Here is a 23810-nt window from a genome sequence, read left to right on the forward strand (position 1 = left end):
GCAAAACGACCCAAGAAAATAAGTCTAGTTTCTAGACCGAAAATATAAAATTTAAGTAATTTTTTCTTGAATTTAGTGTTTAAGAAAAAATTTCAAGATTTTTTGCATCATAATTTAAGAATTTTTTGATATTTTTTCTGAAAACAAAAAGACAAAAATACTAAGATTTTTTTTCTTGAAAATCATTTTTTGCAGTGCACCCTCGGGTTTATGTTACAGACTTCCAAAGGTGAAAAGTAACCGATATTAATATGCTTTTGTCCAGTATGCTATTTGGCTGTTGAATGGCCTTGAGGATACTTTTAAGGAAATGTGATGTATTATATTTATATAATATATTGTCCTTTTTTTAAATGCATTGTATCGGTCTGTTGCATCCAAATTGTCCAAAATGGATCTTAATAAAGACTCAAGGGAAGCCAAAATTTTGCTTGATTTCATCAAACTTAATTCAAATGTGTCACTTAATAATAAAAAGAATCACTATTGAATTAATAACAATTCTCAAAAAAAAAAAAAAATTAAATTCAAACTAATACATTTCTTACACTGGATAAAATACATCTTTAATAGACGTGATGTCTGTGCCAATTCTGATCAAACTAAAAGTACATATTTAAAATTTGTCACTGTTGCTGTTCATTGTTATTATTTTTTTTTGGAAAAAAATTTTTTGCCATCATTGCAGTCTAGGATGGGATGAGGGAATAAACAGAATATCGAGACTCCCGGCTCACCTCTGAGGATACGGCACGCGCTCCTGTCGTCGGGTCTTCATCATGGCTTTGTATTCTCCCACCCGCAACCGTCTGCCCTCCACGATACAGGTACGCTTCGGGCGAGGTTTGTATTTGTAATCCGGGTATCGCTCCAGATGCTGGCGACTGAGCCGGGCCTGCTCTTCATAGTACGGCTGCTTCTCCTGATTGGACATGGACTTCCAGCGGGAACCTGAAGGGGGCGACAGATCGAAGGTAAACTACTGCAGGAGTGATAAATGTTAAAGGTGAGATATTCGGGGCAGGTTTCACAACAATGCCGTTTTGAGGTGCAAACAATGAAGCTTAAAATTCCACTCAAGCAGGAAGTGAGAGATAATTCAGAGTGAAAGTACAAAGCAGTGCAAACAACCAAACAATACTGCCATATTTCATTGACTCAATTCTGAAAACGCGTGGAACGTTCAGCACGATAAGAACTCTGTTTATTGACCGCATATGTGCAAAACACATGCTCCTGTCGTTTAAAGAGACGTGTTATGAAATGGACAGAAATGTAGGTGTGTATGGCCATAAGGAGCGCCGCAGGTCACAGATGAAATCATGAGGATATCTGTCTTATAATGAAATGGAATTTGAGTGTTTTGTAGACAGCAGCTAAAGCACCTCAAATTTACCTGACTGAATTACAAAACTAAAAACTATTGATGGGCCTCACCGAGAATCTTGCTGATACTGGAGTTGTGCATGTCGGGGAAGGCCTGTAGGATGCGTCTCCTTTCGTCTTTGGCCCAAACCATGAAGGCGTTCATGGGCCGCTTGATGTGACCGGAGGAGGGTGTGCGGCTGTCGCCAAAGCTCGCCACACCAGAAATGGCCATCTGCCCTGTTGAGAACAAGAGGATTAAAAAGAAAACAATAAGTCTAGACTCGCATTACTTCCTCGGTTTGACAAAAACGCCCTGGAGGCAACTGCAGCTACTGACAGGTGGTATGTTGTTTATGGTATGAGAGTTGTTAACTGCTCTGAATTCATACGCATTGTAAAGCTGTTTCGTAATATGACCAAGGTTATTATTAGTTTACCAACTAAATTATGCTGGATGATCTGATCAATCACTGGCACTAAACAACCACCTGATAAAAATGACTCATTTTTATGTTTAGATTTATGCTTTTGCCAGATGCTTTTATCCAAAGTGACTTTATTATTATGTGGGTTCAAACCCATGGCCTTTTGTGCTGCTAACACAATGCTGTACCACTAAACCGTACATCAGCACATGTAAAACAACCAATCACTGATCACTTTTTGTTTGATGTAATGTTTAGGGGCAGATAAATCTGAAATCAACATTACAATGATAAACATGCAAAGGAACTTTCAAAGGAGAAATGCATTGTATTGTTTTAAGTAAACTTTGAAGTGAACTACAGTGAAAGTGAACACATACCTTCAGAGTCACTGTGATCTTCATTCATCCTTAAGGTCTGTCCATCATCTGTTCGATCTCGAGTTGCCTCCTATGTAAGACACATACAAATACTTTCACTCATCTTTTGCATATTTTTCATGCATCTTTCTTTTGTCTTTTATATTTACATTTATGCATTTGGCAGATGCTTTTATCCATATTCACTATACATGAAATCCCTGGCATTGAACCCAAAACGCTCTGCACTTCTAACATAGCGCTCTACAACTGAGCTACAAGAGCATATATATTATGCATTTTATATATAGTATATCATTCTCTATTTCTAATATTAATATATATATATATATTTCCTTTTATCTATTTTCTGCACTGCAAAAATGACTTTCTTAGTATTATTGTCTTGTTTTCAGTATAAATATCTAAAAAGTTTTTAGACAAAAAAAATACATTTAAGTGAATTTGTGCAAAAAACAAGTTAAGGATTCTTTTTTCTTAATCACTTAATTCAAGAAAAATTTGCGATCCCCATTTTTTTGCTTTGTTTTATGCACAAATTCACTTAAATTCTCTGCAAAGTTGTTTTGCAATAATGCACAATGTAAAAGCAGTAAAGAAATAATACTGAATTAAATAACTGATTTTCAAGAAAAAAATTCTTAGTATTTTTGTCTTGTTTTCAATAAAAATATTTAAAAATACTTAATGCTTTTTCTTGATGAGCAAAACAACCCAATAAAATAAGTCTAGTTTTTAGACCAAAAATAATTTAAGTGATTTTGTGCATAAAACAAGCAAAAAATCTGCCAATGGTGTAAGCAAATTTTTCTTGATTTTTTCTTGAATTTAGTGTTTAAGAAAAATGTTCAAGATTTTTTGCTTACCCCATTGGCAGATTTGTTTTGCTTGTTTTATGCACAAAATTTTATTTTTGGTGTAAAACTATACTTATTTTCTTGGGTTGTTTTGTTCATCAAGAAAAAGCATCTTAATTTAAGAATTTTTACTGAAAACAAGACAAAAATACTAAGAATTTTTTTCTTGAAAATCATTTTTTTCAGTGTAGATTTATTTGGGGTATTTTTTCAATCTCAATCTTTTCCTTAGCACTTATTAATAATGCATCACTGTATTCATGTATGTTGGCCTGCCGGTAAAAACCCATCAAAAGTCATTTTTATGATTGGCTGTCTTCTACATAAAATAATCCTATGTAATGTAAATTACATTTTGTGAATATATAAATCTTTAATATTGACTGAGTAAGATCATGACAAAGATTGAAATCAATGCAAAAATCAAACTTTGATGCTCCAAATCTCATGATTACATTGAGACTTCATTCTGGATTTTACAGACGGGGTCACATTCAAACAGAACACAACAAACAAAACAACAAGTCAGAACTCAATTCATTTATTATAATGTTTGTATAATGGCAACAAAGGCAGGTGAATGTTACAAAAGCATGTGGGCCACACCTAAACTGGGAAACTCAACAGGCCTCGGGGACAACTCTGATCTTTAACTATACAATTTTTTTACACAACAAGTGCGAAAATAAATAAGACAAATTCTTCCCCCTTTCATTGTTCTCGATCGACCTGCATATTCACGCCGTAAAAACCGGTTTGATTGGAATGCTTCAAATCTCGGCTCACACGAGAACAAAAGGAGAAATCACTGTCATATCTCACTGCGGTTAAACTGAACTTAAAAGGAGAATCAAGTGGCTGTTGAACAGGTGCCTATAGACTTGAGGGCTTTCTACAATTGTCACGTACATAAAAAAGCACAATGGGTCGAAAACACTTGCGAAATCTATAAGCAGCTGGGAGTGGAATGCACCCCTTGTTTAAGCGATATCATGCACCCCTGTAAGCCAATATCCAAAACTGACCCTGACACCCCCCCCCCTCCCGCTTCTCTCGTGTCTTAGTGGGTGTTCTGAAAAAGGGACGATCTCGCCCTGACGCATTTGGCCTTGAGTCATAGCCCATGGTGACAAACAGCAGGTCCCAGGTGTCACCGAGGAACCGGGACGAGGAGTAAGACGTAAACTCACCAGCCTGGCATTTTTTTCCCTCTCGCGCTCTCTCTCTCGGCCCGTCGGGCCTTGTCCTCCACGCAACAGCTGCTGGGCATCATGGATGGCTTGGGTCACAACATCGCCCTCTCCTAAGAAGCCTGGTGAGTGAGAGAGAAAGGAAACTTTAGACAAGGTCAAGATACATTTACCCCTCGCTGTCTTATGAGGCACAAATAAAGCACTTGGCTTTGTCTCAAGAATATGATCTCCAGGAGACCCTGATCTTCTGTGTGAAGGCTTAAGACGAACAGTCACATCTGAGGTGTTGACGCATTCTCAGGGGTTGAAGTCTAAAGGGGGAACAGGTTTTCACGACTGCTGTTTATACTTGGGATAGGGGCGTGAGAAACCTTTTAAAGTGGACAAAGAGTCCTTCACACTTTAACGTGTTTTTGCAACCTAATATCTAACAATCAATGAGTATTGTTACACTTTTTTCAAGGAAAACATTTCACAAAATAGTAGTTTTGCTTCAATAAATGTCAAAAATATTTGTACATCTTTACAGGTGCAATTCGTAACTTTTGCCTCTCTATCGCCATCTCTGTTTAAAACAAAAATTGCAGGTTACTTTACATACGAGTGACGACTCAACTGACATCAAACTAACGTTTGATTTGTTGCGAAATCGGAGGCACATAAATAATTATTATAAGCTAGGCTTACTTTCGCGAGCGTAGTAAGACGACCGCTTTGCAGACTAAATTGTAATGCATTTGCTCAATATCTCAATTTTAGCATTTAATCCAAACTAATTTACTGTTTGCACTTTAAGTGTCATTTGAAAGTTCAAAGATAGGGAATTTTAAAGGGCACCTATCAGTGATGCGCGGGTTGATCCAAAATGAATGGGAGTCATTCAAAAATATTTTTAATAATATTCGGGTCACGGTCGGTCGGGTTGTTTGAAATAAAGATGCCAATTAACTCTTTAAAAAAACAATTATTAGTTTTAATTCAGAAATGCGGGCAAGTAAGCAGGTCGGGTACAATATAAAATAATATAATACATATTTATTTATTTATATGCATTTATATATATTTATATATAGGCGGTTTCAGCAGTAACAACATAAACAAGGGGCTGTCGTGGTCCGCACGTAACTTCCGGTAAACTCCGCTAAGAATAAATAACAAAGTATTTATATAACAAGCAAAAAACAACACATAGATTACCTGGCAAACCAAAAAATTTGTTATTTTCGACAAGGCATTTGTTCAAGAGATCAGTTAAGCAACTAGTCAGACCATTTAAAAAACTAAACCGGAAGAAAAGTTCGGATCCAGACGTGTATCACGTGCGTCCGATGAAACCGTCTATATTTATATATATATATATATATATTTATATTTATTTATATATATTTATTTATTTATATTTATTTATATTTATAAATATAAATAAATTGTATTTTTTATCAGTCCAAGTTGCGGGCGGGTTAGATGAAAAAGTTGATCGGGTGCGGGTTGTTTATACATTGACCCGCGCATCACTGGCACCTATTATGGCCTTTTTACAAGATGAAATATAAGTCTCTGGTGAGCCCAAAATGTGTCTGTGAAGTTTCAGCTTAAAATACCCCACTGATAATTTATTATAGCATGTCCAAATGACCATATTTGGGTTGGATCAAAAACGCACTGTTTTAATGTCTGTACCTTTAAATGCAAATGAGCTACAGCTCCTCACTTCCTTACAAACAGACAGTGAGCTCTTTCAGTTCAAATAGATCTGATTAATACAGTCTGAGACAATAGTATCTAGTGGACAGAGTACAACTCACTGAGGGTGGCAACTATGGTAATGAAGGACTGTAAGTGGGCGGGGCTTTATCAATGTGACCTCACATTGATAAGAGAATTAAAACCGCATGTCTAATGAGACTGTTTTGGTTCAATCGGGATTAAAAAACAAGGACCAAGTTCTTTTTTATTGTAGGGTGGTTGTCAACACCCATTATGTCCAAACACGTTGTAAAAGTGGATTTTTGCATAATAGGTGTCCTTTAACAACCTCTATATCAACTTCCATGTACCACCTGTGCCATCAAACATCATTTCTAAACTAAATGGCAATAAAGAAGAAAGCAATTCATTGTGACAAAGCAAGGAGAAAATCGATCCTGATCATCCTAACAATACTACAGTCACAATGCAGGATGGCAGATCAATACCAGACAGAAAAGTCAAATCAACTTCAATCATACGACAGCATTTTAACATCAACTGGATGTGTTGGAGTGATATGGGGTCACATACTCAGGCTAAGGGCAGATCGTGGGGGGCTGTGGGGTAAATCTCTGGGCCGGTAACTCGTCTGCAGGTGGGCCGTGGCCATTTCCAGCGCTTGGGGACTTGGGGTCTTGGGCTTAGCCGTGAGGTTGAGGGGTTGACTGGTGTCCTTTAGCACAAATGCATTGTTACATTTAACAATAAATATATCAAGTGTAATACCTGAGATGAACTGCTAGAGAGAACACAGTACCTGGCGATAAACTCCACCACTGGATCTTTTGATGGGGGTTGAATGGGGATTAGAGAGCAACGGCATGGGATATTCCACTGAAAAAAAAACAAATAAAACAAGTCATACATGTATACAAGGGATGCACAGATACAAAATCTATTTGCTAATACCGATAATCGATTACTTAGAATGACATCATGCAAACTCAGATAAATAGCGATAGATTAGCTTTTTACTCCTACAAATTACTATGTTGTGAAATCACAAAAGTGCAAAGCATACAAACCGCAATTCTGTTATAATTGGAATTATAATTGGACCAAATTGGAAATAAATCACACAGTATGAGCTCAGATGCATTTTTCTGCCCCAATCTTGGTTGTTTGTGAAAAATTGCTTTTATTTGCCGAAACCAATTATAGACCAAAAAATTGGTGCATCCCTAAAGTATACAGTAACTATAGTTTGGTCTTAAGCCGCCTTTCCACTGTACACGACATTCAGATAAGACTGCCGGAGTTCGCCCCCTAGAGGCAGTTGTTGGCAATTTCAGTTTCATTGTAAATCCGTGCCACAAAATAAAGAAGCCCATTTACAAATATTTACTATAGTGGAATAAATAAATGAATACTAATAAATGAAACAATAAACAGCTATGCATATATGACAAAGACCGCCAATATTTTTGGAGAGAATATTAAATGATTCAAAATAATTTATGTCGATTAATATTAAATTAATAATTTATTACTTATCAGTAATCAATCGTTTGTAAAGGATTCAAATGTTACTGATAAAGTTAAAGGTGCAGTATGTAATTTTTTGAAGGATCTTTTGACAGAAATGCAAAATAATATACAAAACTATCAGGGGTGTATAAAGACCTTTCATTATGAACCATTATGTGTTTATTACCTTAGAATGAGACGTTTATATCTACATACACAGAGGGTCCCCTTACATAAAAGTCGCCATTTTGTGCTGCCATTTTTTTACAGAAGCCCTAACGGCCCAGGAGACCTTTTACCAAGTTGTCTCCAACGATGACATGTTTGTGCGGTGGCGGCTACCGTAGCTTCTCTATGTATTTCAAAAGCGAGGGGTGAGCCGTGGACTATGCTGTTGGTTGCAACTCGCAACCTCATCACTAGATGCCGCTAAAATTTACACACTGCACCTTTAAACAAAGAGGCATTATCGCATTACATTTTTAACAGACACAACGCTCAAAACGAATCCGAACATTACGCAACCGCAGATGGTCGTCACCTCACGGAGCCCCTTTGCGACTCTCCATAGGGAATTAATGACTTTTATACAGTGGAAAGGTGGCTTCAGGGTTTTGTTTTAACCCATTCATCATCACATTTCGTAAAAAAAGTAGTCATCAAGTACAAAAAGTTAAAAAAAAGTATTTTTTAAAGTATTTTGTTAGCAAAAGCAGTTAGTGAATTACTTGAAGCATGTGAGGTAGATGTGCAAAAGCTTCAACCTTACAAGACTTCAATATTTATATAATATATAACAACATGGATAAAGACAGCAAACTGCATGTTTAGTTGAATTTATCAGCCGGATAAAAGCGGAGTTCAGATTCTCTTGCAGACCTGGCCTTCAACTTTCCGTACAAAGACGAGCCGATTGTGTTTAGCACACTGTTATTCAGCTAGCGCGTACCCTCGACCCGCTGTTCTCCATCCGCCCTTCATCTTCTAAATAAATGAACTTCATGTACATCAAGAGTCTTTCAATAGCACTGACGTCTGAACTGTACGGCACCGAGCGCTCGTTCAAAGGACTCGCTCTGGGTTTTACACGATCAATACGTACTCTGAATCAATGGCCAGCCCTGAGCTATTGAAGAACCTTCTTCTATACGTGCTTGAGGAAATCACTCTGGTTCACTTACACAAGAAGTCCAAAGACGGAAACTAAACCATCAATTCATGCAAAACCTATAAAACAGACCAACACTACAACAGAGGTCTGCATTCAGGAACAACCAGTTTTAGGTTTTCTTTAGCACGGAATGGCAAATTAACCCTTTCAGCTTGGTTTGCTATGTAGTAATTATTAACTTCATGTACGAAAGGCGATAAGCTCGCGCCGCAGGGCGTAAAAGCAAACACACGTCAATAGCTTCAGGATTTCTGACAGATTGATCTGATGATAACAGATAAGCTGAATCTAAACAGACTGTTATTGTAAAAGCAGTCGCTCAGGTTTGGCTCACCTGGCTTGCAGGGGATGGGCTGCAGCGGTAAACCCATCTGTGGATCAGAGTTGACGGGCATCGGCTGGGCGTTTGGATGAAAGGCGGGGATCATCACATACGGCATATTTACCTGCTGGGTAAAAGGGTTAAATGTTAAAGCAAACACAATTTTTATTTTGCTTTACTAAGGATAATTCATTTCGGACATTTAAAACGTATTCTTTGTAGAAATCTCCTATAAAAAAATTAATATCTATGCAAATGAGCAAAAATATAAAAAAAGCATCTAATGCTGCATACAAACCAAATGCAAAGCATTGCATTGCATTCCTCGCTCTAGATTACTCACGGGATGGAAATTTTTAGCTTGAATTTAATATTTTTTCAACTATTAGGCAAATAGCACATCTTTTTGCAGCAATCATGCCACACATTTTGCGTAATTTGCGTCAAGTTAGCATGTATTTGCGTCTTTGCATTGACTTTGTATGTAATCTACTTGCGCAAAACATTCATTTCGCATTTGGTGTGTACGCCCCATTAGAGACCTTTGCAAAAATATTAAGACAATATTTTTCATTACATACAAACGTTTTTCCTAATAATATATTTATAATAATAATACATTTTTCTATTTCTTCTTTTCTACAATCATATATGCTAAATTTTCCCTGCCTCTACTCAATCATTCCAGCTCGGACCATAGATATATATTTACATAGATGCTGCATTTGGCAGATCCAGACACATAGCTAATGGTTTAAAGGGGTGGTTCAATGGTATTTCAAGCATTCTGACTTATTAACACAGTTATAGAGTTGTTTCCTCATGCTAAAGGAGGGCAAAGTGTCAAAAAAGCAGTTGGGCGTGTTACAGAGTATTTATGTGCCGAATGCACTTTGCCAGGGTTCGTAAAAGTTTCGGAAAGTTTTTTCGATTATGGGTCCAGCTGACATTTCAGGGGTTTCTATACGAAAACACTTCCCCTGGAAAACCCCGCCCACCCGTCAATCAGCCGGATACGCTAGAACTTACAAACATCACATCATGCGACAGCTTTGTTTCAAATAAATTTCAAAAAAATTTCAAAACTCAACAATGGCACGAAAGAAGATGTGTGTTTTTGAATGTAAGGAGAAGAAAGCCAGCCTTATGGAAACAATGGATATAGTTTATTATCCGGGGTAGCAGTGGAGTTTTGCGTGTGTGTTTGATGCACTGGATTTCATTGAAAAGTCTCAACCGGGTCATGAGTTGCATGCGGTAAGTAAGACTTCTGTTTTATGTTGGAAATAGGTGCGTGTTTATTATATAGATGACACGAACATGTAGTTAAACAGTGTTGTATAGTGTTGCATGACTCGTACTCGCTCCTCCCGCGGTAGTAACTCCTCCTTCTTCATTTTTTTGTACGTTATCGGAAAGAAGTGGTAAAGCTAATCTTTCTTTTATAAATCTGATTAAACTAAAGACTCTTCGGAGATATAAAGGATGTCATACTACTCTATAGGGACTCCAGATTAACATCAGAAATGCAGAAACAGCGTGTTATGTGAGCTTTAACAATTCATATGTGAGTTGCACACTTGCAGCAGACACTTTTTTCGGCACTGATGTTAACAGATTACACTGCAAGTAAAGTTTCCATCTATCAAATCATTTACCAAAAATATATTTTTCACATAAAGTCACTTTATAACAAAGTATTGGCTGAACAAAAGTAAATTCTCACATCAGTCTGATCTTATTTCTTTCTACTATAAAACACAAAAGGAGATCTGAGGAAATATCTGCTTGAGTGTCTTCAGCCTCACCTGAATTTGTTGCTGCAGTAGATTGATTTTATGTTGCTGTTGTATGAGCTGTTGCTGTTGTTTGGCGATCTAAAACCAAGAATCAACATTTAAAAACCAAAGGAAATCAAATGCTTTTCAAATCTCACTGAAGGATCGACATGATCTCTCCATCCACTCATCTCACCTGTTCCTGCTGTTGTCTGGCCAGTTCCATCTGCTGCTGTTGTTTCTCCAGCAGAAGAGCGGCCATGTTCCTCTGTTCTGAATGAGCACCGAGGAGCTGCTCGCGTAGACCCGACAGCTGGTTTATCATCAGCAACAACTGAAGCTCTTTCTCCGCCAAGCTCTCTGGTGTTCCTGCAGACACACAAGTGCACGCTGGATTCAGGCGAGATTCGAATGCGAGATGTACGTTTTACCAAACCCACACAACTAAATCTCTGTACTTGACTTTTTTGAGTTTCACACTTAAAAGTAAAGGTTCTTTGCCGAGATGTATAATTTCAATAAATAGCCTTCAACATCCACAGATGCTTTCTCTAAAGTCTATAAACTCTGAATGGTTCCTGGATGGACCTTTATTTGTTAGATGTGATCTGTGATAGATGTTTAAAGTTAGATTTACCTTTCAGATTGATGTTGCTCTGAAGACCTTTCCCCAGGAACTTCTCCTTCCAGTCTGTACTCAATAGCTTTTCAATTGTGGGCATCACTAAAAAAAATAAAGTAAATAATTGATTGTAAGAGCTATTTAAGTTCACAATATAGCATAGCTTTAAATGCCTTAATGCTTTTATAAAACACACTTATGATATGTGACCTGCGCTGGCAAAATGTGCATTGTCTAGAGCTATAGGCAAAAGAAAGTATAAACATTGACTTGGTCGAAATTGAGGTTTATAAAAAAAATAAGTACATTAAGCCCTCGTCTAGCAATCCCAATGTTCTGAATAGTCATTAAACACCTAAAATGATCTTTATTTGTATGTTTCTGAGAGTTGTAACATCCTAAATGCTTAACCTATACAAAGATGCGTCTCCATCCACATGCACATCTGACATTTTGTTGTCGATTTTAAAACTGGCTGGAATAAAAAATAAAGTGCAGCCCTTGCTTGATGTTAAAAGAGTTGCAGGACTCAAAAACATCTTCCTCTTGCTGATTGACAGATCCAAAGCATGCACACGGATGCACGCAATATATCTGTTTTGACAAGAATTTATGCAGATATAATCTGTTATGTGTAACATTAGCCCATTAAGATCCTTGCATAGATCCTAAAACTGTCGGTCTCAATGTCAATCAAACAATAAAAGAAGAAACAACGATGAAAATATATTTTCCTATAGATATTGTCTTTGACTGTGTGCACTAAATCAATAAATTTTACCAGTGATTTTAAGCTATATATGTGGTGATTTTGTTTTTAAACCTTATACAAATCTTTAACTCATTTTGCCAGCACGGGTCACATATTATGGACCCAAATGTTATTTGAAATTTATTTTCAAGGGAAAAAGAAATATCCATTCAATGATTTATATATAATCCAGTTGGATAATAGAAATATAATGGCTAGAGAGTGGATATCATCAAAGATACAAAGAGACCAAAATGAAGAAAATATTTTTCTTCTACATCAGTAAGATGACCTTGCGCTTTAAACCTCAGTTATAGTGAAAGAAAGAAAGAAAAAGAATGAAACAATGTGATTGCAACGAGAAAGACTTGAGAGCTGTGAATAAACAATAAAAGAAACTTGAACCTTCTTAATACAGATCACACGTAAAACATCCACATCTAATTGCTGATATTGACACGGATAAATCCTTCCATTATAAAGTACAACCGCGTGGGTTTTCAACACAATACAAAACTTAAAACTACTTTTAATGTCCATGAAACCACGGCCTTGAGATGTTGTTTAGTAACACATTAACGTACAGCTTCGAGTCGGTTTGTGTTTATGTTAAGCTCACCCTCATTGACGCTGGGTTTGCCATCACTTTTGTCATAGGCTCTGTGACCTCCATCCTGGCCGGCAGGTGTGTGTGATCGTGGACGTTCTTTACTGGGAACTCTCTCCTGAAAACACACAAACACATTATAAAGTCAAAAAACACTCACTAAAGGCACATCACATTGTATGACACAATAAGCAGCAACTCTCTTAAAATATAGGGTAAGAAAGAAATGGTTATTTTAAGAATCTTTGACGGAAAGATTCTTTGGGAAGCCAAAAATGACATCGCTGTGAAAAATCCTTTCTGTGTATATCATATTTTCTTTATATTTTCATATACAGATAATATCAAGTCATGGACATTAGACAACCAACTACATAGATAACACTTGAGGGAATGCCCCGAGTGCGTGATGTCACACTGTTATCTGGGTAGTCGATTACTACCATTTAATCAACTATTTTATCTATGATATTTACAAAAAGTTACGCTTGGAAAACATCAGACCCTCCAAGTTTGAAGTCATACAACTGGAGGAGATGCGTTCCCTGTAGCCTAAATCCCAACGCCAATTTCAAACAATATGGCAGCCCTTTGTGGATTTCCTCAAACCTGAAAAGTGATCTACTATCATTCATAAAGTAATTAAAATTGAATTCAATCTTATGAATATGTTTTTCTTATGTTAGACCCTCCCTCCCCCCTTACAACTATTTATATATGTATTTATTTATTATATTTTTAAAGAAATTATATACAATATATATTATATTAAGTTTTCTCCTTAAGCCTCGTCTGCACGAGTGCAATTGTGTGTGCGACAAAATGACGTCAACATGAAGTGGGCGGTCGTGCGCCTTGGGTGGCAATCCAAAAAATGACCGACCTTAAGGCGATTCTGTATCTGTTTAATCAACCATGCCAAACAAATCATATATTATTTATCTTACACTCCTAAAGTAAAGTGTGTAAACTTTGCAATTGAAAACAAATTATTTTACGCATGATTCAGAATTATTGGCTTATATTTCTATTGAATGTACCACTGGATGAGGAATGAAATACAAAGCTTGCGATTTCTGTTCTGTTTGTTTCATAAAAACATTATATTTATAAAAAGAGATTTTCCTATCCTCTTCTTTGTGTTTGTTTTTGGACTCGATTGGTTGAGTCGCCCCCTGTCTTTTTAAAGAATAGTGCAACAGCGAGCGCATCAACTATAAACGTCTCGTCCGGTTGTTGAGATGATTGAACAAAGCTTTAGAGTTGCTACAGTTCTGTATTTGTATTGTGTATTCTTCTGATTTGTTTTATGAATAAAAGTTAAGCTTGATTTTTTTTAGCTTTGTCGCTTTAAAGTAAATGATATCTCAGAGATGTCTGCATCCTGTGGTCCTCTGAGAAACATCTGGAACTTAGTCATCGTCTGACAGCAAAAGTCCTGTTATTAGTCAATAAAGAATTAAAGGGACATTCCACTTTTTTGAAAATAAGCTCATTTTCCAGCTCCCCTGGAGTTAAACATTTGATTCTTTACGTTTTGAAATCCCTTCAGCTGATCTCCGGGTCTGGCGCTAAAAATTTTAGCATAGCTTAGCACTAGGGTGGCCATTCATGCCAGTTTAGCCCGACACGACCCGAACATGTTTTCGGGTGCGTTCTCCGGAAGTCGCGTTGCTCGACCGCATACGTCATCGAGGTTCTCACATTTCAGTTAAAATACATACATAAAATACAATTAAGATTTTTTTCTTTTAAGACATACAATCATGGTTTCATTCTTACCTTGAAATGTAATGGTTGCTTTTCTGAAATTGAACCTGAAATATTAAACCTTGATGACGTATGCGGTTAACAAACGCCACTTCCGGAGAACGAACCCGAAAACATGTTCGGGACGTGTCCGGCGGAACTGGCACGAATGGCCACCCTGCTTAGCACAATCCATTGAATCTGATTAGACCATTAGCATCGCACAAAAAAATAACCAGAGTTTCAATATTTTTCCTATTTAAAGTCATAGTCATATCTTCACAACTTTTAATTTTCAGTCTTTGTATATCCTACAGAAGAGTCAAGTTTTAAATAAGAAAAATATCAAAACTCTTTGGTTATTTTTGAGCGCGATGCTAATGGTCCAATCAGAATCAATGGATTGTGCTAAGCTATGCTAAAAGTGACCCGAGATGGGCTGAATGGATTTCAAAACGATAAAAATGAAACATCTAACTCTAGGGGAGCTGGAAAATGAGCTTATTTTCAAAAAAAAAGTGGAATGTCCCTTTAAACATGATCTATGAAGTAAACCGCGATCTGTGGTGTTTCAGCATCTCAAGGCGTGAATGATGTGCTGTTAAGACCGGGTCAAAAATAGCTCGACTTATATCATGTCATTACACATCACAACGCTTCATAAACACACAAAACTCCAGGGACATTGGATCATACCAAAGGAGACTGGCAGTTCGGAGGACCTGACTTCTCGGGGTCGTCTCTTTCAGCGGACCCTCGAACTGACCAATCGCAGGCCGGAGAGGACTGCAGGGATTCCCTGTTGACACCTCGGCCAGAAAATTCATCATCTTCGAGCTTGATACCGACACCCACCATGGTCACATGGCCCTTGGCATGGGGAGGCACAGCAGGTGGACTGGGCTCACACATTCTGCAAAAGCAAAGATTTAGATTTAGAAAAACCACAAATTACCCTTAACAGTTTATAAACATCCCTGGCCATTTACTTGACAGCGTTTTGAACTAAAAAACTTTGTGTTAGCTATTCATTTACAACAACAGCATTTTGGGAGTTTCTGAAAATGATACCGTTATTGGCACCGTGAAAACAACAAAAACATGATTTTGTGAAAATGGTGACTTTATGTGGATGCATATTATCGCCAACTACTAGCCTGGCATGCAGCGTTTTTAGTAGTTTTATGCGGATCCATGTAAACAAGGATTGCATACCAATCTGTACACAAAAAATGCAAAGGAAAAACTTTACATTTAGATGAAAAAGATTTTCTAAAAACTGAAATTTAATTCTGCATTTTAAGGAGGAAAAACTCTTTTTGGTTTTTCTAAAAATGTAAACAACTTTTCTTTTTAGCTGAGAGCACTTTTATTTTTCTAATCCATTCCTCCCAATCGCATTGCTTAATGATGCTATGCCACACCCACTTTTCCCAATCCAATCAATTCTGGAAGCATGAAAATCAAGTCCCGCCCTACGTTTTTGCCCCATTTAATGCATAAATATCAAACATTGCATAATATGTTTTGCGAACGCCGTTTCACATTGTCAGAATGTCAAGGATAAAAAGTTGCCGTCTGGTAAGCACAGAGACTCTGGGAACACAGCTGACTGTTTTGCATAGGGAACAGTAGAGTTTTTGTGAGCTCCAGACACAGGCCGCCCCATTCAAACTCTTTCACCAAAGCCACTTCTTCCAAGTCCCTGGGGCTCCGGTGTGGGGAAAAGATATTTGTGTGTGCGCGCGCGAGCCGCTCGAGTCCATCAACACACGATCAGAAAACAGATGCAAGACTCTTGTGTGCCCATCAAGCATCTAGTCGTCTCGAGTGGCACGCCAAACCCGCTCGCAATGAAGGACAAGAGGAAAAGATAAAGAGTGAGATGAACGGATTGAAGGAACAGAAATTAAAATTAGTCAACCTGAAGAAAATAAATAGGAGGGAAAACTTCTCTCTCTCCTTTCTCTTTATGTGTGTGTGTATATATATAATGCCCATTGTTATAAAGAAAGAACAAAAGGAAGTTCAAACAATGGGTATAACACAGACAAAAGCGATAGGCAGGAAACACAGCAGAATAACAATACAAACGGAATGTGCCGACGGTCCGTGGCAGGGCAAAAAAAAAAGGGAACGCTCACTGGGTCGATTCCAGTTCCTCCTGTACTTTTTCATCCACTTTCAAAGCACAAAAGCAGCCTGTACATTTACATTAGCGAGCCAGAAAAGGTCAAGCTTTAAACTCAAACGTGAGCTGAGCAACTTGGTTGCATTGACTGGGAAACGAAAAAGCAAATACAGAGACTTCATTTTGGAAGCAGGTTTGGATAAAAGCAAAGTGTATGAAAGTGCATAAATGAAACAGACTTAGATTAGAGATCTTATAACTTTTAAAGTCATTTTAAAACCTCATTAACAATAAATGACCTCGGCAAAACTCTCTGAGTGCCCTTAAAGAAGTAGAAAGCAAAGATCTTCCCACGTCAACAGATTTAGATCAACATGCGAGACTCCCTCCTTCCCCCGTACACCCAAGAAAGCGTCTAAAATAACAGCCATTATAAATAAACACTCGCAAGAAGTCTCTGCTATGAAGTTCCTATTGTGACGATGCTGAAGTTATTCTGGTCTCCCCAGTCGAGGAGCACTGATCCGCAAACCAGGTGCAGGAAGCGAGAACTTGTCAGCTCATTCAAAATGCACTTGTACTTCTGGAGAAATCCCAGCTATTTGCGTGGGGGGGTTGACTGTCAAAAAAATGGCAATGGCCCAAGATCTAAACAGGCTCGAGAAGATTAAGGATTTTTATGCTTATGATAAGAATGATAAACAGTACGACAACAGGATAACAGATACAGTTAGATGGGCAGTTCACACTAAACATGAATTTGGTTAACATTTATGTCACAAAACGATCATTTACAGGAAAAACTCCAAGCCGTTCGCTTCTATACAATGAAAGACCATAGCTGTCAAGTGAGATTTACAAGATTTAAGTCTTGTTGCATGGTTTCAAAGTAATATAGCGCATATGTCACCTAGGTTTATTTCAAGTCCTGCACTGAAAAAAACAACTTTCTTACTTAGTATTTTTCTAAAAATTCTTAAATTAAGATGTTTTTTCTTGATGAACAAAATAACCTAAGAAAATAAGTCGAGTTTTGAGACAAAAAATATCAAATAAGTGAATTTGTGGATAAAAAAAGTGTTTAAGAAATAGTTTGCTTACCCCATTGGCAATTTTTTTTGCTTGTTCAATTCACTTAAATTTGATATTTTTTGTCTCAAAACTCAACTTATTTTCTTAGGTTATTTTGCTCATCAAGAAAATGCATCTTGACTTGAGAATTTTTAGATATTTGTGCTTAAAACAAGACAAAAATACTAAGCAAGAAAGTCATTTTTTGCAGTGTAAGAAAACCTCAAGATTTTTCTTACCCCATTGGCAGATTTATTTGCTTGTTTTAAATACAAATTCACATAAATTGTATATCTTTTTGACTTATTTTCTTAGGTCATTTTGTTTTTTAAGAAATTAAATCTTGATTTAAGAATCTTTAGATATTTGTACTAAAAACAAGACAAACATACTAAGTAAGAAAGTCATTTTTTTGCAGTGTGGTCACCATTATTATAAATACACAGACCAGACACATTCGGAGACACATTTTAAAAGAAAGTCATACAGTTTTGAAATGACATGAGGTTGAGTAAATGATGACACAACGTTTCATTGAAAATCTGATTGTCTTTTCTGCACATCTGGCAACATTTGGGTACATAGATGAATAAGCTGCACCTAAACTTTACATGCATTATAAGGACAAAACAAGAAAAACAGCTCTGTCGTAAATAAAAAACAAAATTTCCATTGACATTATTGTTAGTAATCCCTTTTAATCCTGACTCTGGGCAAAATGTGCATGTGTCGTCTGGGTCGTGATATGAATTCGTGTTGTTGTGTCACCGCATGCAAAACCAGGCAGAAATAACTAACCATGAAACTGATGATAAGTCTTTCGAGACGAGCCGCATTAACTTTCGCCTGTTATCTGGATGAGGAGCCATACAAAGTCTTTCGCCGTAAGTTTAAAAAGCATCACCTTAGATAACATCTGTACTTTTGAGCTAAAACATCTCTAAAAATCAAACATTTCCCACGGTCACGGGCGCGTGAGAATAAACGCTTAGCGCACGTCTTCTTGCGAGTCGTAACGTGTTGGCCTTACAGTCGGTCCTGCACGCCTCTGATGCAAATACAAGTCGCCTTTGTTGTTTCTAACTCTACCTTATGATGGCAATAAAGTGGTTAATTTTCACATTGTGACAAGTTCGGCTTCCAAACAATGTCAATAAAAGTCAAACAAAACTTTCAGGAGTGCCAAGAACAAGCCCGTGCGCGCCAAAGAAGTTATTGTCCGACAAGTCGTCATTAAAGGAGCGGAAGACTTGCTGTGACATAACACCAGTTTAAACTTTTCCAAAACACATCGGGTTTAAAAACAAAACACTTGGCAATTAGACACCTTCTAACTTTACAAACACCTGTTGTAAACCAGCAATGCATGTGAACGGAGAAGACGCGTTGGTTGACAGCAGGTTTCCCTTAAGACAAGACAGGTGAGAACTTCTGGATCTCCTGCTAAAAGCAGCGACGTCCATAAGCTTGGAGACCATAAGCATGCGACACAAAGCCCGATCAGCTGTTCGAAGACGGCTTCCCAACCCACCTGCCGGTAACTGTACTCTTAACAAAGATACAATACACTACAGCCTTGACCTACACAGGCGGTCTACAAACCTCAAGAACGTCTGGTCAGCATTCGTCTTCACTAGATTGACTCCATGAAACCACTTGATTGGCCAGTGTGGGACACTGGAGAAGCAGTTCATGTCGTGAAATGGATGATGGTGGACACAACCCTCTCGGCAATGAAGACGGAGTCTCTCTGTCCGTGCCGACCGCTGTCTGTGTTGGATGTACTACGCTGCGGTCACAAAAGCATGCACTATAGTGAAGCAAACAGTTGTATTTGCATGATGTTTGCCTCTTTACTAACCTTACACTGACTACCTTACACAGTCCAGGATTGGATAACATTGTAAAACTATAACTGAGGAATATCCAGAAACACAATCGGACAATATGAACATTGTGCTGGTGCTCCAATTTTCCTTCTCATGACATTTGCTTTTCTCAGCCCTGACCACTAACAAAACACAAATACAACCCAGCAGGCATACAGTATGACCCACCTTCAACGTTGAAATTTGGTTGAAATAATGTCAGTTCCTATTTTAACATTGAAACAATGTTTATATAACAGTTCATGGTAAACAGGTGCAAAGGGGTTATTAAAATGCATAAAAATCAACGTTGAAATTTGGTTGAAATAATGTCAGTTCTTGTTTTAACATTGAAACAATGTTTATACAACAGTTCATGGTAAACGGTTGCAAAAAGTTAATAAAATGCCTAAAAATCAACGTTGAAATATGGTTGAAACAATGTTGATATAACAGTTAACGATAAACAGTTGCAAAAGGGTTTTTAAAATGCATAAAAATCAACGTTGAAATTTGGTTGAAATAATGTCAGTTCTTGTTTTAACATTGCAACAATGTTGATATAACAGTTAATGGTAAACGGTTGCAGAAGGGTTATTAAAATGCCAAAAATCAACATTGAAATTTAGTTGAAATAATGTCAGTTCTTGTTTTAACTTTGAAACAATGTTTATACAACAGTTCATGGTAAACGGTTGCAAAAGGTTAATAAAATACCTAAAAATCGATGTTGAAATATGGTTGAAATAATGTTAGTTCTTGTTTCAACGTTTAAACAATTTTGATATAACAATTAATGATAAACAGTTGCAAAAGGGTTATTAAAATGCATAAAAATTAACGTTGAAATTTGGTTGAAATAATGTCAGTTCTTGTTTCAACGTTTAAACAATTTTGATATAACAATTAATGATAAACAGTTGCAAAGCAGTTATTAAAATGCAAAAAAATCAACGTTGAAATTTGGTTGAAATAATGTCAGTTCTTGTTTTAACATTGAAACAATGTTGATATAGTAGTTAATGGTAAACGGTTGCAAAGGTTTAATAAAATGCCTAAAAATCAACGTTGAAATTTGGTTGAAATAATGTCAGTTCTTGTTTCAACGTTTAAACAATTTTGATATAACAATTAATGATAAACAGTTGCAAAAGGGTTATTAAAATGCATAAAAATTAACGTTGAAATTTGGTTGAAATAATGTCAGTTCTTGTTTCAACGTTTAAACAATTTTGATATAACAATTAATGATAAACAGTTGCAAAGCAGTTATTAAAATGCAAAAAAATCAACGTTGAAATTTGGTTGAAATAATGTCAGTTCTTGTTTTAACATTGAAACAATGTTGATATAGTAGTTAATGGTAAACGGTTGCAAAGGTTTAATAAAATGCCTAAAAATCAACGTTGAAATTTGGTTGAAATAATGCCAGTTCTTTGTTCAACGTTGATTCTATTTGCAAAATCAAAAGGTAATTCAACGTTGATTCAACCTTGTTCTTGACAGTGATTCAACAATGACTCAACGTTGAAATGGCGGCTAGGAAGAGTTACAAAATAAATAAAAAATATACAAATGAAACTATACAGGATTATATAAACTTATCTATAAAACAATCAAAATTTTATGACAGTTTGCATTAAAACTATTCTTTTATATATTGGTGACAAACTGCACAAACGTCTGAGTCACCCAGCATCATATACGAGATGTGATTCAGTCTCTTTCTCTGGAAAAACGTCACTTAAAGATGCACATCACCATTTAGTTCCTCATATCTGTAGTAAACTAATGTGAAAAATATTTCAACTGCACGACTTCTGGAGAAAACAAAAATGTAAGGCATCTGATCATTCATTTCAGCCACATCACTGTCATTTTTACGATATCAAGCAAGAATAATGTTGCCGTTTCCTTTAAAGTAAGTATCAACATCATCTGATAAAGCTTAGCGCAGTAAAAAAACAACTTCAGTAAAAAAAAACTTGCGGTTCGTTCTGATGAATGTTGAGACAAAAGAGAAAAACATTGCGTAACAGACCAAATTATTTTCAAAAAGAACAAACAAAAGCAATTAAATCAATGAGACATGAGAATGTCACACTGTCAATTATATATAGGGTGTGTTATACGGCGCCTTTCAAAAAGAAACGCCTAAAACTAAGCAGGTATAACAAAAAGGTCTTGAATAACATTTCTTTTGAAGAGAAAAACAATGCATTATGATGCATTCTATGCATGAGTAATACAAATGATTGAATAACTGTTCGTTTTTGTAGTTTATTTATTGGAACTGTACATGAATGAAACCCTACACTACTTTCTAAATGTCCATGGTAGTATTTTTTTTCCGCCTCACCTATTGTAAATTTCTGGCAAGTCTATAGGCAAATCAACTTGCACAAGAGACGCAATCCAGACTCTCATATGAAAAACAAGCAAATGTTTTCTCTAAAGTTTTGAAGTTTGTACAATAACAGCTCTTTTTCATGGTCTTTCCTCTTCCGTGTACGGGACAACCCCTGATGCTCCCCACATTAAATGCACCCATCTTCTGTTTTTCGAATGCAGGAAAGGAAAATACAATGCAAATCAACAGAGTTTGTATATAGTTTAGGAAATTCAAGGACAGCTATGAAAGCAAATGTCTGCTATTGTTTTATTTCATACCCTGTTAAAGCTATCAGACCATCAAACTGTCTCATATACTTTCCAGGAAATAAGGAAAAAGAGACTTGTCATTTACATACAGTGGGGTTCATTCAGGACATCCTCATATTTTTCTTTCAGAAACAGATTACTGCTTATTATATTAGCAGCGTAACCATTTAAGTTATTAAATCGGCGTCTCATGAGCACGTGAACCAATCAGGATTCTTGATCTGCCTTAACAATTTTGCTCATCTGATAAGCGACCTTAACCAAAGTTGGGTTGCAAAAATCTGGGAATTTTCAAGGCTGGGAATTAATGGGGAAAATTGTGCCTATAACAGAGAGGTTAAAAAATATCTTGCAGAATAATTTTGTTTTAAACAAGTAAATTTTATGCAATTTCACTTGAATTTATACCAGGCACAATGAGCGCAAGGACTACATCAAGTCAAGTAAGTTTTGATGATAAAACTTATTTATAAATAAATAAATATATTTGATCTATGGTATTATAGTTTAACTAGCAAATACAAAAATATGTTTATACAGTTAACCTATCTAGCTAGCCAGAAAATAAGATATCAACATTAATGGGACTATTACCTTACAAAATGTTTATTTATGTTTGTATATGATGTAGTTTATATTAATTGCCAAATAATAAGTGTTTCCAATTTGGAATATTTCCAAAGTTCCCATGGAAAGTTTCCAGAGATTTACCAGAAACTTTTCCCCTCTTGCAACCCTAACCCAAAGCATCTTCAATATTTGTTTTTCATTTCACCCTTAATGCAAGCTCATCAACGTGGATTAAGACTTCACATTTGCAACTTTGCATGCAGACGACCCGACAAAAAACCCTTCCAGCTCACGTTCTATTGAGATCTTCCAAATGAGACGTATAAAGAGGACGATGGTACGACCACGCACTACACACAAAGAAGGGGGAGACGAGAAGAAAAGGCGAGCGGGCCGCCGCAGCTTTTCCTCCTCGTGCTTTTCAGAAGTGCAGGTTAAAAAGCAGCGCTTTCATTGTGACTCTCCAGGCCTAAAACAGTCCGGTTATTGTGGCGCCAAAGTGAAACGCTAGTGTGGCATTTATCTGAGAGACGAGAGCAGGGGGTAATGAAAAGAACCGGAGCACAAGGAATAAAGAAATATAACAAGAGAAAGAGAAGAAAAGATGTTAGTGAAGGGCTCCTTTGCACAAAAAACACACATAGAAAAACCTTCCCACTTCAGGCAACGACAGACAAAAAGACGAAAGACATTAAAATCTGATGCTTTCTAAGCCTGGCACACTTGAATCAGAGGGACCACTTTCTTTTTGTGTTATATAATATCTTTTAAAGATATAGATCATAACGTCGTCATAATCTTAAGACCGGCACGTCCTTGAACCGGTGCATCCGTGACCGAGTTAGGGGGCTCTGCATCTGCCTGGTTGTCATGGAGACCAGACCAGGCCGCTCTGTGTTATGAACACAACAGGTAATTCTAGACCACCGCAGGTCTTGGTATTGTGGCCAAAGTCAAGATGTAACGGTTAGCAGCAGGGATCGAGAATAAGCTAAAACAATTTAAAGGACTAGTCAATTTTCTTAAAAAAATCCAGATGATTTACTCACCACCATGTCATCCAAAATGTT

General features: G+C 36.8%; 1 protein-coding gene across 5 annotated transcripts in view; it reads right to left on the bottom strand.

Moving 5' to 3' along the window:
• sox13 (SRY-box transcription factor 13) overlaps positions 1-23810 on the bottom strand; it is a 32999-nt gene that overhangs the window by 2811 nt on the left and 6378 nt on the right. For 2 of the 5 annotated variants that reach the window (XM_065259197.2, XM_065259198.2), the window contains exons 2-14: positions 19244-19430; positions 15136-15352; positions 12703-12808; positions 11348-11434; positions 10907-11079; positions 10741-10809; positions 8945-9059; positions 6730-6806; positions 6504-6645; positions 4221-4342; positions 2174-2243; positions 1438-1605; positions 738-951 (exon numbers count right to left, since the gene is read on the bottom strand). In XM_065259197.2, coding sequence (XP_065115269.1) covers positions 738-951; positions 1438-1605; positions 2174-2243; positions 4221-4342; positions 6504-6645; positions 6730-6806; positions 8945-9059; positions 10741-10809; positions 10907-11079; positions 11348-11434; positions 12703-12808; positions 15136-15352; positions 19244-19335 — 1652 coding nt within the window. In that variant the 5' untranslated portion in view covers positions 19336-19430. The remainder of the gene's footprint in view (positions 1-737; positions 952-1437; positions 1606-2173; positions 2244-4220; positions 4343-6503; positions 6646-6729; positions 6807-8944; positions 9060-10740; positions 10810-10906; positions 11080-11347; positions 11435-12702; positions 12809-15135; positions 15353-19243; positions 19431-23810) is intronic. The other 3 variants (XM_065259200.2, XM_065259201.2, XM_073811866.1) reach the window with 2 other exon arrangements.

The sequence above is a fragment of the Paramisgurnus dabryanus genome, chromosome 14 (assembly GCF_030506205.2).
Source record: "Paramisgurnus dabryanus chromosome 14, PD_genome_1.1, whole genome shotgun sequence".
NCBI classification, from domain to species: domain Eukaryota; kingdom Metazoa; phylum Chordata; class Actinopteri; order Cypriniformes; family Cobitidae; genus Paramisgurnus; species Paramisgurnus dabryanus.